General features: G+C 35.3%; 1 protein-coding gene across 4 annotated transcripts in view; it reads right to left on the bottom strand.

Annotated features, from left to right (window-relative positions):
* Positions 1–1,366: 1,366 nt before the first annotated feature.
* Positions 1,367–17,868, bottom strand: part of LOC121864260 — a 48,753-nt gene continuing 32,251 nt past the window's right edge. For 3 of the 4 annotated variants that reach the window (XM_042363339.1, XM_042363340.1, XM_042363342.1), the window contains 3 exons: positions 13,913–13,993; positions 9,774–9,925; positions 1,367–6,353 (listed from right to left, as the gene is read on the bottom strand). In XM_042363339.1, the coding sequence (XP_042219273.1) occupies positions 6,262–6,353; positions 9,774–9,925; positions 13,913–13,993 (325 nt within the window). In that variant the 3' untranslated portion in view covers positions 1,367–6,261. The remainder of the gene's footprint in view (positions 6,354–9,773; positions 9,926–13,912; positions 13,994–17,868) is intronic. The other variant, XM_042363341.1, reaches the window with a different exon arrangement.

Genomic DNA, 17,868 nt, shown 5'->3' with positions numbered 1-17,868 from the left:
CCCCCGCTATTTAAGACCTGACCTCGTGGTGACCTGTCTCTTTCTACCTCCACCAACAGCTAGCAACACCACCACTTCCGCCGCTGCCTGGCGGCCCTCGTTCCTCCTCCGCCTGCCTGGCGGTCCTCTCTCCCGCTGGCGAGCATGGAGACCCACAAGCTGTCCTTCTCCGAGCGTCCTCACCAACCAGCTCTCTCTACATCACGCTTGTAACCATGCTGCCTTCCCAGCACCAAGCTGCATTGTACATCCAATACAACATGTATATAGAGAGCACATTGTGAGTTTCCTTTCTCCACCCCATCCCGAGTGTGAACCAAACATCCTGAACCCCACACCACCGATTACACAGGAACCGATGGTCCGGCACCTCCTTTAGCCTCCAGCTGCTACCCAGTCACCTCCCTCTTCTGGTTTGACACAAGCTGGTACCCCCGGTTAACGAGCACAATTCCGTCTAGAAGGTTGCTCGTTAACCGAAACCATTGTTTCACTCGGTTTTTGGGTAATTGATTCCAGCTCACCGAAAATTGCCTAAAGTCAACAAAAAAAGGTAGTAAAGTACAGTTACTTTGAGGTGTGTATGTAGAAGACTCCTGGATGATGATGATGGGAATTAGAATGGGGGTGGAGGAGAAGGGAAGGAATTTGGGTGGAAGAGAAGTCACCCCATGGCACCATTTCACCCATAAAATTTTAGTTCACTTGGTATAATTCAAGATTATTTTCTTTAAATCAACACTACACTGCACTGCATTAAATATTGTCAATATGTAAAATAAATTTCAAAATGACCAATAGTTTGACTGGAAACAGAAAAAAGCGTTGAAGTGAGTCTGAAGCAAGATGTTACCTCCACTGAAAAGACACAGACTGACGCCTGTATGGTGTGTTGACAGACTGTTTGGTGCGCTAAAAACTAGTTTCCCTGTACTTAAATTATGTTAAATAATTGTTAAAATGACTAAAAATTTTAATAGAAGACTTAAAATTACTGAATAGTACAAACTTCTTGATATGTACTAAAATAGTAAGGAATTTAAGCCCTAGAATCGATTACTGTATTGGTGGACTAATACTACAGCTGGCAGGCAGCCAAATGCAGGCGAAAACATGTTGGGAAAAATTCGTAAGGAATTTGTTAATCGAGGGAATGCTCGTTAACCGAAGTTAAGAATCTTATGGAAGGTAATTCGTTAACAGAAATTTCGTTAACCGAGGGATCACTGTATTGTTGAATTATTATTACCCGACCTCAGTTGGTCCGGCAAAACGGATAATCCAGCAAGGCTTTGGAACCAAGGGTTCCGGAAAATCGGTGGTTTCAGGTCCAGTTTAATTTTGTTAAGGTTACTAAGTAATACACTGCACATATTTTGTTTAATAAAAAAGACAACAATATTGATACTTATTATACAAAATCACGATTGATATGACTCCAGGACTTGCAACAAAAAGGACAGAATTATCATAAAGTAGACCCACATATATCTTCATGATTGCAGTTTTATGGAACAAAATAATGAAGCTCAAAGAAATAACAAAAGATAACCACTTATAACAGCATCATCACTGTCAAGAAAGCAAAAGTGATGGTTCTTTTGTAAAACATTTTACATCCCCAATTGTTTTTTGACATTCAACAATCCTTCAAAATGTTTTTCTTAAGATGACCAAATCCTATTCCTCTAAATCAGCGGTTCCCAACTTCAGGTGGCGACCCAAGTCAGGGTCGCGTGGGGCCCCCAGACAATTTAAAAAATATAGTACTTATCATAAAGTAATAAACAAATTTTTGCTTAACATTCAAGCTATATAATATATTATATGCCTGAGGTTCACGACACTGTATTGTTGGGAATTTAGGGTCACAGCCAAAAAAGGTTGGGAACCACTGCTCTAAATGTTTCCAGTTTACTCTCTAATATCTGTGTTTCAATGTCTATTTTAATTTTAATAAAAACCACCTTCTTATAAATTAATCTCAAGGAGGCAAGAGCTGGCAGCTATTCTATAAGTGCAGAAGATTCAAAAGGAAACTTTGCAAATAGATATACACAAATTTCTTGCTGATCTGACAATCAGATAAGTTAAGTTGTTGCAACTTGCTTGCATGCTTGTATTCACAAAAGAAGCCTGGGTATTACCGAAAGATGACATAGTAAGAACATAAAAAAGATATATTACAAGATAAAAGGAAAGGGGAGGCAAAATACCAAGTGGTTATGGTTTGACTGTGCGGTACTCCTAAAAGTAATTACAATAAACAATACACTGCAATAAAAAAAAAGTTAACCATATTACTGAAATGTACACAAATGAATACAGGGTAACTTCTCTCAATTGTCGAGCAATAATAAATTTACCGACAGTAGTAAATATTGAAGAAATGCAGCTTTAAGGGGATCGTGCCGCTGCGAACGATTGAAAAATGACAAAATCAGATTTTCAAAAAAAAAATAAAAATCCTCAGAACTCTGGCAGCCTATGGCTATATTCCTGCCTAGTATGAACGATATACAATAATATTTTTGACCCTAAAACAAATTATAAAGAACCCCCCTACCCCTTGTTATACAGTACCATACATTGTATTTTTTATTGAAACTAAGAAAGCCTCGTCTGGCAATTGTTTCCTCAGGTGGAATGATGCTGCTGGTCTGTAAAACAAGAGGAGTTCAGACCTTCACTGTGCAAGCCCTCAACCTGTGTAAAGCTGCATAACTCAAACATTTTGCACATAAAATTGGAAGTACAGTATTGTATATCTCCAAAAGTTTTTAGACAATTTTCAAACAGTATTAGATTCACCAATGATAGGAGAATATTCCATCCTAGAAAGAGAATTTTTCTTTTTCTTTTCTTTGAATGGATATAATGGTTTGGGTTCTAGTATGGAAATATCATCAGTCCATGCCTTTTATACCATTAAAAGCACACATAATTTTCATTAAAAAAATTTGCTGTACTGTATTTTGATTATAAAAAACAAACAAAAAAAACAGGGTTCCTGCATGACAATCCCCTTAAACACCATTAAAAATTTTTCTTTAATGGGCAAGCAGTAATTCATTGACTGCTATCATATACATACTATAATGTATAAAAGCAGTGCAGGTACAGTATATATTTTGCAATGATGAAAAAAAAGACATTTGTGATTGTATTAACAATGGTAAATGTAAAACTTAGGATTATTCCCATCTGTGCACAGATTCCAGAAAACAGCACACACAGATACTGTTTGTGAACAAACAAATTTACTGTAAATACTTTACATAATAATAGACATGACTTCCTTTTATTAAACAGGCAACTCATTGCTCACTTAATAAAAGGAAGGAAATTAAACACAGCTTCCTTTTATTAAACAGGCAACTCATTGGTCATTTAATAAAAGGAAGGAAATTAAACACAGCTTCCTTTTATTAAACAGGCAACTCATTGGTCATTTAATAAAAGGAAGGAAATTAAACACAGCTTCCTTTTATTAAACAGGCAACTCATTGGTCATTTAATAAAAGGAAGGAAATTAAACACAGCTTCCTTTTATTAAACAGGCAACTCATTGGTCATTTAATAAAAGGAAGGAAATTAAACAGGCAACTCATTGGTCATTTAATAAAAGGAAGGAAATTAAACACAGCTTCCTTTTATTAAACAGGCAACTCATTGGTCACTTAATAAAATGAAGAAAATTAAACACAGCTTCCTTTTGTTAAACAGGCAACTCATTGGCCACTTAATAAAAGGAAGGAAATTAAACACAGCTTCCTTTTGTTAAACAGGCAACTCATTGGTCATTTAATAAAAGGAAGGAAATTAAACACAGCTTCCTTTTGTTAAACAGGCTACTCATCGGCCACTTAATAAAAGGAAGGAAATTAAACACAGCTTCCGTTTGTTACATATACCCTAGGTACCAGACTGGCCACTTAATAAAAGGAAGGAAATTAAACACAGCTTCCTTTTATTAAACAGGCAACTCATTGGTCACTTAATAAAAGGAAGGAAATTAAACACAGCTTCCTTCTATTAAACAAGCAACTCTTTGGCCACTTAGTAAAATGAAGAAAATTAAACACAACTTCCTTTTGTTAAACAGGCAATGCATTGGCCACTTAATAAAAGGAAGAAATTAAACAACTTTCTTTCATTAAACAGTGAACTGACTGGCTATTCAATTAAAGGGAGAAAATATTCAGTATGCTGCTCCATTTTATAAAACAGTAAGCTGACAAGGGGAGAAATAACAATAAACACCGCTCCCTTTCACTGAACTGGCAGCCAACTAGTTATTCAGCTGTATTGAAGAAGCTGAGAAATTATTTTGTAAAAGGAAGCAAGAACTCCAGAGCTTCATTTCATTAAGCAGCAATACAAGGAAAGGAGGCAAGTCAGATATCATTTCTTCTTACAAATAGGGGGAGCACTTGTTGAAAGGGGTAAATATTATGGTCAAATACTGTAAACTCATCCATTCAATGAAATGTAAAGGAACATCTCAAGGAGCATCCTCCTATGTGATCAAACTTGATGATCAAAACATACATAATGGGATTAAATATAAATATTCAACAAAATGGGTGAATGGGAAAGACTGAAGGAGGAGAAAAGACATAATGAGGGAAAGAGATAAGAAATTGAGAAAGATGAACTTTATAGAAGTGAAACCGGAGAACTATTTTTAAAGTTTGATTTTCAATGGCCTCAATACAGTATTACAATACAATAATGTCTATTATAAACTTGCTATAGAACAACTAAAAGGAAAGTAAAACTATGGGATTAAGTGGAGAGAACCAACACAACAAAATTGACACAATCCTAACACTAACATTAAAACTTATTTTTTAATTGATACTGTAATCACTAGTTAATGACAGGGATTAAATATTATTCCTCTAAGTCCCTGCCAATCACCACCATGGGATACTGTAGTTTGTGCAGAATTTATTGTACTTAAAAAGAAGAAAATTTAAGTACCGGTATGTCTAGGAATGCCAAGTATTTTTTACTTTTATTGAACTCGGGAGCTACTCCATTTGACATTTCTTTGATATGTTGATATTTCAAGTGAAGGCACTATAATTAGACTTGGTTGATTGTGACAGCGAGAAAAAAATGGAACCAACAATACTGGTGGTTCTCTCATTTTAGAGTATCATCTTTTTGACACCATTGGTATCAAAGAGTTATAAAACAATGATAATTACCTGTCCTTCACAAACAGCTTGAAGCCTAACACACACTAATATATATGGAGGACAGGTAAATGGATAATTGTTTTAAAAGAAGAAAAGATGGAGAAAAAAAATCTGGGTATGTTTTCAAGGCATACTGAAAAGCAAATATTTCTTCTTGTTAAGATAATACGAACTGGGTAATATAAGAAAAGTCCTTTAAATGCCAATTAGTCAACATAAGTTTAAGGCCATGCTAGCTGCAGTCCATATATCCATCTTCACATCTTGCAAACCTAATATTAGTAGAATTAAAATTCACATTAAAGGATAAAAAATGTTTACAAGTTCGTATTTTCTAAAGTAATTATTAGATGTTTTAATTGCCTGTATGTTGGCATGGTGAATTGGCTAGGAATTAAAATACCTCGATAGCATTTGCTGACGTCGCATTCGAGCTATATCACACAAACTGGTTTTTAGAAAAAAACTGCTTTTTTTGCAAGAGGTTATAATGTACAAAGTAATGCAGCAAAACTAACTTAAAAACTAAACAACTACATGGTTAATATAAAAATAACAACCAGTATATCAATGAAATCTCTTCCATCACTTTTTTCCAATCATAAAAGTGATAAAGTATGTACAGTATGTATAGGTAACTGGCTAAGACTTAACTGGTTGATATAAAAATGTGTAAGTAGAAGTATCAAATTTCTTGTACTATAGTTTGTTTTTAAATCAACATTATTACTGTAGTATGAATACTTTACTTCTCTAGCATTCTTATTATCAGCATAAAATACAAATGTACACAAATGAGTTAAAAACTAAAATCGATTACACTAAAACATAAAAATTTGAAAGAAAAGGATAATTATTTGTTTAAAGCTTTTACATAACTATACTGAGAGTTCTACACACAAATACTCTCTATATTCTTAAAGCTTATACTGTACAATACTGTACAGTAGTATATTTTACTGTGATCTAACGCAATCTTTTTTCTCCTATTACTGAAGTTTGGGTTATCTATCTGCCATGAACAATATTGATATCTTTTTCTAAATCTTGTAAATCATGATAAAAAATTTGCATTAATTATGTCACTTACTGTGCTTATATTGTAAAAGGATTGATGATTACTTTTCCCAACTGGAAACCTGTCACCTGTTAGAAACAATAAACCAATAGTTAAAGATACAATTTAGTATGTTTCACTTAAATCCCACGACAGAAGAAGGGAAAATACAAAAAAAAAAGAGCATTGTATATTCTGACCATAACCGACAGCCCCATCAGCACTGCATAAGAAAACTGTAGGTTACAGTCGAACTATACAGTGCTCTCAATTTTGCATTTTATCTTCTATAGTGTGATTTCAGTGTTATGATATATCATACAGTATGATATTACATAGTTTTTTTTCAGTTATACAGTACATGATATAGGTAGAGGGCAGCTATCAAACAGGGAGGTACTACTTCCTGGGAAGATAATGGAAGTTCAGTGCACAATGGTCCATCGATTAACCAACAGTCCAATTAACGAAATTTCGGTTAACTAATTAGCTCCCATAAGGATTTTCAATTCCATTAACAAACAAAACTTCGATTAATGAAAGCCTTACGAGAAACACGCTTTGTTGTGCGCATCAGCTGATCGGCTAGTCCGCCAATACAGTAATTGGTTCTAGGTTTACATTCGTTTCCAGTGGAGTAAATATCAAGTAAGTTGTGCTCTTGAATATTTTTGCATTTTCTATATTAAATTATTGGTCATTCTAATTTAGTTAACATATTGATAATATATACAGTACAGGGAACAGTTTTTGTGTGCCAATCAGCTGATCGAATCACCCACCAACGCTTCTCAGTTTAACTTTGTTTACAGTGGAGTGAACATCTAGTTTGTTGGTCTCTTGAATATTTTAGCATTTTCACATTAAAATTATAGGTCATTCTGAAATTTAGTTCAAATATTGATAATGTAGATCCACAATGAAAATGTGGATAAGATAAATCTTGATAAAATCACACATGTTTAGTAAGGTCACCCTGAGTACTTAAGCCTCTCTCGGTCCATGTAATTCAGTTGCCTCTGAAGATGTCTTGAATAAAGACGAAAGCTAAGGTGCTCCATTGTTTCCCTTTTTCCTGTGTGATTTTATCAAGATATTGATAATATACAGTATTACCCCGCCTAACGCGGTTTCACTTAACGTGTTTTTTCATATACGCGGTGCCTCGCCAGAGCTGAACTTTCACTTAACACGGATTTTTTCCACATATATGCGGTGAGTGTCCGGCTCGAGACGCTATTTTTAGATTTGCCCCTCCCGCCACCCTGCCTGACTGCCTGTTTTAGCTCATAAAATTCATACAAATTACCTGGCCAGAATATAATTTACATTGCTGGAATTCTTATAATTTGGTGATCATTTTGAATATAATATATTTTGCATTAGACATACAAATTTTAGATAAAATGTTTTCTCTGAGTAAATATGTTATCTTTTGTGCAAAATATATGACATTTATATTCAAAATATTCCTGGTCTTACAAGGAATCCAGCAATGTCAATTATATTATCCTAACTTTAGTTTGAGGTATTATTTATTACTAAAAAGTTAAATATTCTGGTTTTCCCACACATCTCCTTGGGTTGGTGGGGGGTGGGGGGGAGGGTTGGGACTGACCGCGCGGTTGGAAGAGGGGGGGGAGGCAAGGTGGGGTACTTTGATTGACAGATAGTGTCGTGAAGAATATTTTTTTTTTTATTAACTGAAGATATTTGTTTTAGCTCATAAAATTCATACAAATTACCCGGCAGAATATAATTTACATTGCTGGAATTCTTATAATTTGATGATCATTTTGAATATAAACATCATATATTTTGCATTAGACATACAAATTTTAGATAAAATGTTTTCTCTGAGTAAATATGTTATCTTTTGTGCAAAATATATGACATTTATATTCAAAATATTCCTGGTCTTACAAGGAATCCAGCAATGTCAATTGTATTATCCTAACTTTAGTTTGAGGTATTATTTATTAAAATCTAGTGGTTTCCCCCCCAAAATTTCTCAGAGAGGGAAGAGCCAGCGAGTGTAGTGTGAGAAGAGGGGGAGGGAGTTGAGTCCATTATTTGAATGGACATTAACTTGGCGACTGTATTTCTCTATCTCTTAAGTATTAATTGTGTGCATGTACCATCATAAAATTAAGATGTTATTTTTACTACAACATAGTTATGTGTCTTCAAAAAGTGGAGTTTGGGGGTCGGGCCGGTTTCTATTGGAATTAATCCCATATGTTCTGTTGTTCACTTAACCGGTTATCACTTAACACGGTACCCTCTGGGTTTTATTGACCGCGTTAAGTGGGGTACAACTGTACAGTGCAGAAATTATTATGAAACATGAAGAAGGCATTAGAACCAATGCACTCTGTAAAGAATATGTCATGTCATCATCAACTGCCTCTACAATCAGCTGTTTGATATGTAAACAAAGCTGCCGCGAATACGACATACACACCTCAACGTAAGTTAAAGTACAGTATTTTATTGTTTTTTATTTATTATTATACAGTATACTGTACAGTACTGTATTTAGTTTATATTTGATGTTTTGTTAATTCTATTACTGGTATACAGTACTTTGTACTTTTTCTGTGAGCTAGAACCAATTACCCAATATCCCATTGAAATAATAGATTCAGTTAACGAACTTTTCGGTTAACAAACGACTCTGTGGAGCCAATTGTGTTCGTTAATTGAGGGATCACTGTATAATGTATGTCTTATGGTAGATCCTGCTGCCATATGGCTTCACAAAGAATTTTGACCAAGCCCCAGGTTGCTGATCTGACTGACTTTCTGCCTCATTTACATACAATTCTGAATGTAAAGGGATACCTGTACATTCAGAATGGAAAATAAATTCTAAATGGAGTACCACAAGGATCTACCACTGGACCCACTCTGTGATCTACACTTCACATCGATGAAAATATATCGAGCCATCTTGTCAAGTTTGCACACAAGATGAGGATATCTGGGCAGGTGTAAGTAAACACAATATCCAAACCATCCAAAAAAGATCTGCACAAGCTGTTCAAATGGTCAAAGAGTGGCAAATGTTTTTTTAACGAATTATAATACAGTACACTATATATCAAAATTCTAAATGGAATTAAACTCCAGATGGAACCCTGTTAGTTGCACAATCAGTGCAGGCACAACCACAGATACCTACAGCCAAAAAAGACTAAAGAGAGTGGCAGTGTCCTTGCTTCATTGGCACCTTGACTTCAATATTTGAGCACCTTACTAGTCTCAAAATACATACTGTATCCTAATCCTACTTTGTCAGCTATGGAAGAGAAAAGATTAAAACTCGTGGCTGCAATGTAGTGTGGGCTAATAATCCTTTTTTCCATTTATCTACTTTATGATCCAATTTGACACCCACTTCTACTTGCTGACATAACCACTCCAAGGTGCTATATTTTTCTCCATTAAGTCTCAACTCAATTCAATAAGAGTAAATAAAAAAACTAAACACAATAGTAAGTACCTACCAACAAGAACAGTAGTATGACGATGACCATATTTCAAGCAACGATGGAGGATCTTAAGACTTGCCAAGTAGTCCAGAGTTGGTGATGCAGGACTTAAAGTATCTAAGTAACTTTTTCCGGGGATGACTTGAGCAACACCGGCTTTTATACACCTGATCACGAAACAAACCGAAATGCTTAAAATAAAAAAAATAAAAAATGGCAAAATACAGCCATTCTGTGGTGTCACTTTCAATTCAATTTGTTGATTTTTGGTTGTAAGTGTGAGCTTGACAATTTTGGGGGCAAAAAGATAGCAATCATACTGACAAATTACAAACACAAAAAGTAACAGTATGTAAAAGTGATCAGAGATAATTCAATGAGATTAACTTTGGTCTATCTGTGTTTAATAAAAGAAACAATGTACTGCTGTGGAGAGCGGTACCTGCTGGTACTGTACAAAAAAAAAGATTAAAAGAAAAAAGAAGAGATTATAAGGAGAAAATAAAAATAGGAGAGATAATAGAAAAATAAAATAGAAGAGAAAGAAAAAGAAAATAGAAGGGAAAGAAAAAGAAAATAGAAGGGAAAGAAAAAGAAAACAAAAGAAAAAGAAGATAGAAGAGAAAGAAAGAAAAAGAAAATAGAGAAAGAGAAGGGCAAAAGAAAAGAGAGGAAAAAGAAAAGAACTACAGTACTTTGCTAAATAATTGTAAAAAGTGTATAAAATAAAGTAAAATAAACATATACAGTGTTGTCCTTGAGTCCAGTAAATAATGAACTTAAACTCCTAATGAGGATATGTGACCCATATCAAACAAATCCAAATGACCTTAACAAAGATACTGGACAGAAAAATTAATGTAACAAAAGGTGTGATTTGGTTGGTGGTTTGGACTCTCATATTAAATGGTTCAAGCTTGACTTCTTTAGAATTTTAAATAATTTTTGTTTATGTCTATTTCACCTTATTTTTCAATGATTTCACTTAATACAGTTCGAACCTTTTTTAACGTATAGCAAATACACTGAGTGATATGAGGCGTCTTGTGTAACAAGGGCGAAGTCGCCAATCTAGCATTTTCCTGCTCTTGGTGGACTCAGATATTTGAGTCCTTGTTCTACCTGGTAGTAAAAGCAGTCAAGGCAAAAATAACCATATTGTGGTGCTAACAAGAGGTTGAAATTACGATAGAAAAGATGGCACCCACCCACTACTCATGCCAGACATCTTCACCCTGTGTAATGACTATTATATCTCCTAATTATCTGAAAATAAATCCTTTCCATTGATTGAGTTACCAAAAAAAAACATTTATAATTTTGGTTCCCTGTGAATTTAATAATGTTCCAAATAGTAGAGGATTACTAATTTCTTATTTATATTCACATGCCTCATTTACACAAATTTCTTAAAGAATCAATGTCAATAATTTTTGACAGGTAATTACCGTAGTGTAGTTTAATTGGGGAAACACATAAAAATGCACTTTTTTTTTCATTTCGACTTAAGCCAAACAAAATGATATATAAAACACGAACATTGAATTGTTTTTACTGTGGTAAAAATTAAAACTTTAAATGCGATTACCTCTAAACTTAATTTTGACAACCTTGCCCTTGTTGTACGAGATGCATCATACTGTACAGTATATGTATGAAAATTTTGCTTAACAGATGTGCATCATTAACATGAGCTGTAATTTAACTTGTCAAACACAACTGAGCTATGCTTCACACTTTCAAGGGAAGGAGCAGAGGGAAAGTGATCTTGTTCAGAAAACTCTATTTCCAAGGTTATTCTGAATGTATACAAAACTTATGAAGTTTGTCGCAATGACTTTGTTTTCTGAAAATTATGCTAATAAAACTTGGTGACCATTGTTACACTATTGTAAGATAATTTATCAAAAGAAAAAGTTACAATGGACGAGTTGACGGTCGGAATTTTTCGTAAGATGGCCGGTCAATGGGTAAAGAAAACGCTTAAATGCACTATGGTAATGATATTTTAAATTAAATTGAGCCAAAAAGAGTAAAAAATAAGGGTTAAAGTTGCTAAAAAGTCACGTGACTGCGAAAAGCTCTGCAATTGGTTGTGACGTCACTGGCTGGGGTAAGTTTTCCAGCGGGAGGCAGCCAGCTGTAGTTGTCCAACCTTCTCAACTGATCGGCTCAGTAAATAAATATTATTAGATAATTAATTGTGTTTTACTGTGCAACACAGTAATACTATTTTGAATATATAAATACAGCTACTCCTCGACCTACGACCACCTCAGTCATACCAAAATTTTGTCAAATTACGTATTTTCGAGTCCTAACGTTAGTGATTGCGCTGTGTACTGACAAAATTTTTGCTTGCAATTCACTTTAAAATGGCTGGCAAGCTTAAAAGTGAGAGTTTTGTGGTGCTTTGAAGAAAAAGAGACACCCATTTTAGATTTTCTATGTATTATATAAGCATTTTCAACTTACAACCAATTCGACTTACGACCTGGATTTGGATCCCTAACCCCATCGTAAGTCGAGGAGCAGCTGTATTACTAAGCACAAACTAATTCAATTGATATTAACTTCCCATACAATAAATTTCATAGTATAAACATTCTAAACAATATTGGTATTATTTTAGTTTTGGTCATTTGAGGAACCTTAAGATTCTAACTATGGGATTAAGTACTGTAAACAATAAGACACATTATCTATCTCTTCAGGATTTCTGTCACAAAAATTTTTTCAATCGCACAAAAAAATACAGATCATATGTTAGGTTAGGTTAGGGTATGACGAGTTATAAGGTTAGCTTAACATACATTGGTAAAAGGGGTGGAGGGTAGTAACTCAAAACTAGTGATTTCCGATAGAAATGAAGGGATAAATCGTTCATAAAACATAGCAAACCATCAGAAAAAACGTAGCCTGCATGTCTAAGTATAGGGATGACCAAAACTTAGAATTTACCCAATATAGCCTATCTCGAAGCTAAGCATCCAAATACTTATGGTAGTTTATGTAAAATTCTACTCATTAATTTAAATAAATGATGATATATCCCAGTGGTTCATTAGTGAATCATCAAAACAATAACAGCACTATGTTGTCATGTTACCTAGCACCAGGCATTCTCAAAACAAAGTCCAGACAATGTCATTACTTCTAAATTTACTCGTATCTCCATCTAGTACTGACATACTCTGTAAATGCACTGAACAAAAAAAGAGAAAGTCTACCAGGTAAGAATACATGACAGCTGAGCTGAAGTGAACATGGGAGTTTTTTATGTCCAAAAGAACATAAGAATGGAGGAAACTGCAGCAGGTCTATTGGCCCATACTGGGCAGTCCCATTTACACCCAACCCCTATCGCTCATATATTCATCCAACCTATGTTTGAAGCTGCTCTTCACGGCACGTTTCTTCACTTACGAAATGTCCATGACTTAGACCATAAAAAAACACCCTTAAAACTTATCTGAACATGGCGTTTGGGGTCTGAAGAGGCCATCTCTCTCTACTACCTCCGACTGCAGCGACGAGTTTGAAACTAGTGACATCATTGCAAATGGCGTCCCTGTTTCTAGAGAAATAAACTTCTCGACCATTATAGCAGGACTTTAAACTTTTATTACAAATTATATACCCTGTATACCGTATCACTCGACAAACGTGGCAGTGTGTATTTCTTGTGTTTACCCAGAACCGTCAACTCGTCCATTATCAAAGCTAAAAATAAAACTGAACAATAACAGTTATGTCAATTATGGCTGAGGTATGACTAAAGCTCTCCTGGACTTAATGCAGGTACTATACTAAAAAGATTTATGCCCACTTTGGCAACTCCAATTTGGTGTACCACTAAATTTCCACTTTGCCTACAGACTACACCAGGGTTTCTATTTCATTTATTCCCATTATGTCTACTCTGAAAATGTCACATATTACAAGAATGTCTACAATCTGGTAATGATCTCTGAAAGTTACTTTACCGAATCTAGACCAAATGGGGGTTGACCAAATGGAAATACAGAACTGTAATAGCCATTTCGAGAGTAAACACAACGAGAAGTAGGCAAAATGAGAGATGAAATGAAATAGGATGTTACTGCTACAAATAACAAGACTGCCACCTCGGTAAAATACTCAAAATCACTTACTGTTCAACTAAGGACATATTTGTCTTTAAAACCTTATGTAGTTGCTGCTCTCTTGTAGAATTTTTCTGACGATTTGACAACCTAAAAGAAAGAAAATACTGTACATATATTTATTGACATAAGAGTTAATATATTTCAGAAAGTAAATTCTATTATGAATAAATCCCGAGAACTAATGTTCTTAACCCAATCAGCATCAATCGTAGATATACTGTATTCGTGATAAACAATACGTATCAGCTGGCTCCGAACATGGACATACAGTATCAGTGATGAAATGTTACCAGTACATCATGGCATTACATGCAGTACAAGTAGCTTGATTTTTATAAAGTATTTCAAGGCAAGACAACAGATACAAGGCCTGCTGTATCTGACATCAAAGGATGTAGTATAAGGTTGCGCGACATTGAAATAATAATATAAAATACTAAAATTTATTCACTGAATTTAATATTCTCTTATTAACTGCTATGACAATAGCAATTTTTTTTTTTAAATTAGATGTAACCATTTTGTAAATATCTTAGTCTAACGAAATTTTACTTAGAAAACACAAGTATAGAAATAACATAGAAAAATCTAGAAAAGAAAATAATACTGTATAACTAAGAAAATTAACGAAGGTTATATACGAAAGAAATAACATTGTGATTTTGCTCGTAATACGTACTATCCGGACCAACACGGACTAGATTAAGGTTAGTTCTGGAAGTTGTCCTCCGAGTGCAACAAAGACAAGCCGTACTCGAAGTTCCGTGATTGAAAAGATGGAAAAGAAGATGCTGGCTATGTGGATGGAGAACCAGAATCAGTGCAATGCCCCTGTGAGCCTTATGGTTATCCAGTATAAAGCTAAATCCTTGTTTGACGACTTAAAGGCAGCAGGGGGCAAGACGACGACGACGATGAAGAAATAACACAACGAACGCAAACTACCAAGAGGATGGCATAAGCGTTTAACATAAACCAGCAAGGAATGCAAAAACGTATCTCGAAGATTCAAAGCAACATTGATGACAGTCTTGGTTGTTACAATGAGATCTACACGAAGAAGAAGAAGAGGAGCACTAAGCAGTCAACGCTGGATTCCTTTTTTTGTCGCCGGAAGACAGCAGCACTTCACAACAGCCTGCAAGCAAGGAGGAGCAAACAGCAGCCGAGGAACCCCAGTCAGAGCGGGAGGAGGAGGCACCCTCCGAGTCTCAGTGACTCGCCATCCTCCTCCTCCGCTCCACTACCCACCACACACTCCGCCCATCAGCAAGTACAATACAAAATGACTGTAAATACAGTACAGTAAAGCCTCCGATAACAACGGTTCTATTAACGACGATTCATATTTAAGACTGGTTTATTTAGGACCCAATTCAATTTATGCCATTATTTTCTTTGTATTTACGACGAAATTAGAAGAAAAAAATTACATTTTCATATAAATAATAACTAAATCCCGGTATTTATTATAAAAAAAATAAGTTCTAAAAAAGTTTTTGTGATATACTGTAGAGCAGAATAAGACGCCTAGCTTATAGCTAGGAATGTAAATGCCTAGCATTTACTTGCCAGGCCAACATAAAGGCAATTAAAACATCTAATAACTACTAACAAATTTATAATATTAGGAGAAAACGTCACTACCTGGCATTTAATTGCAATTCTCAAAACCCCACATCACACGCACTGCCACCGTCATCTTGCCTGGTGAATCAGCTGTAAATACGCACAAAGAAGGCTCCGCAAAAAAACAGTCCTTGTGCACGGAGGCTGCAGGGCCTGTTAGTGGTGACGCCAGCATCACTAGTATAAACAATCACAGCTGGCGGGCCCTTTGTTTTCACGCATCTGAACAGAAACAGGAGAAAATTTTCACAGGTTTCTTACAGCATTTTTGCATCCCTCTTCAACATGAGCAAGAGAGCAAGTGATGGTAGTGTTGTTTCAAAAGCTAATAGAAAGTGTATAAGCTTAGCCGAGAAACTAGATGTGTTAAAACGATATGAAAAAGGTGAGAGGATTGTGGATATTATATGGAACAAGCAATGAACATATTTTCTGAAGTGGATCCATTAACAGAACAAAGCATTAAAATTAAAATAAATACAAATGACCTCTACATAATGATGTATAATGAGAAAAGAAAGCAGCTGTGCAAGGTTCTTTTGACAGCTTTATTATTCGAAGGCCTAAACCATCAACTTCAGCTACACCATCAAAAACAGCTTCATCAAGTTCAGATTCAATAACAGTTTCAGCAACAGCTTTATGGAAAGCTACAGCTTCAGCAAAGAGTTGAACCAATAGCTTCAGCCAGAAGTTGAACCTGATGACTCCGCCATCTGGATATTGGTCTAATACATAAATCGGTGTCCTATGTTTAATTTTACCACCATTGGCGTAGTAGAATTTTTTGTTTTTACATTCAAATATATATTTAAATCATATGATGAACAGTAAATATGTGTTAGTTTATATTCATATGTAGAGAAATGACAATATGTTTAATGACTTACATTTCCCCATATAATTTGGCGTCTCACTGTCTCGCTACAGTGGTCCTCGGGTTAACGAGCCGTTAACGAACTGCCTCATATAAGATTCTAAATTCGGGTTAATGAGCAACCCCGGGTTAACGAGTTTCTACTTGAGCCGACCTCACACAGCCATAGCACTGGCCGGCCAACCAGCTAGTATTGGTCCGCCAATACACAAATCGGCTCCTAGGGCTTAAATTCCTTACTATTTTAGTATATATCAAGAAGTTTATACTATTCAATAATTTTAAAAGTTTAATATTAAATTTTTTAGTCATTTTAACAATTATTGAACATAATTGAAGGTAAAGTGACTAGTTTAATGCGCGGCATCCAGCGTCTTAACACAGCAAACAGGCGTTAGTCTCTCTCTGTTTTCACTGGAGGTAACATCTTGCTTGAGACTCTTTTCAACTAAATGCTTTTTTCTGTGTTTCCAAGCAAATTAATTGGTCATTTTGAAATTTATTTTACATATTGACAATATATAGCGCAGTGCAGTGTTATTTTAAAGAAAATATTCTTTATTTACAACAAGTTTAACTTTGAAAAACATGTGTTGACATTGTTTGAATCCAGCATGGGGCCTAAGAGATCAAGAAAAGCTATTTCAATCCAAACCAAGCAGGAAATCATAAAAAAAACATGAACAAGGCATTAGAACAAATGTGCTTAGCAAAGAATGTGGCATGTCGACATCAACTGTGTCGACAATTCTTGCACAGAAAGACAAATTTAAAGAAGTGAAAGTGAGTGACAAATCTACAAGAGTGTTTAAAAGTAGATCCCTAATCGCAGAAACTGAGAGGTTACTTATCATCTGTGAAAGAGCCAGGGAGATTTACGAACATTTAAAGGCAGATCAACCTGGTTCTTCAGGCACAGAATTTGAAGATTTTCGGGCCAGCAAAGGCTGGTTCGAAAAATTTAAGAAAAGAAGTGACATTTTCAGTGTTGTTAGGCATGGTGAAGCTGCTAGTGCTGATAAAGAAGGGGCAGCAAAGTTTTTAGATGAATTTAAAAAACTGATGGAAGAAGAAAATTATCTTCCACAGCAAGTGTTCAATGTGGGCGAAACTGGGCTGTTTTGGAAAAAGATGCCCAAAAGAACATTCATCACCAAAGATGAAGCCTCTTTACCTGGGCATAAACCCCATGAAAGACCGTCTCACTCTATTGCTTGGTGCCAATGCTTCAGGGGATTTCCGACTGAAGCCTATGCTTGTCTACCACTCTGAAAACCCCAGGGTGTTCAAGCAACAGAAAGTGGTAAGAACAAAGCTTGGAGTTTATTGGAAGTCCAACCGTAAGGCATGGGTGACAAGACAGCTCTTTAATGAATGGGCTGTTGATGTGTTTTGCCCTTCTGTCAAGAGCTACCTAACCACCAATAAACTCCCTTTAAAGGCTCTTCTCCTCATG

This window comes from Homarus americanus, unplaced genomic scaffold, assembly GCF_018991925.1.
Source record: "Homarus americanus isolate GMGI-L3 unplaced genomic scaffold, GMGI_Hamer_2.0 scaffold26351, whole genome shotgun sequence".
NCBI lineage: Eukaryota > Metazoa > Arthropoda > Malacostraca > Decapoda > Nephropidae > Homarus > Homarus americanus.
Note: the sequence above shows the minus strand (reverse complement) of the source record. Positions and strands in the feature narration are given on the sequence as shown.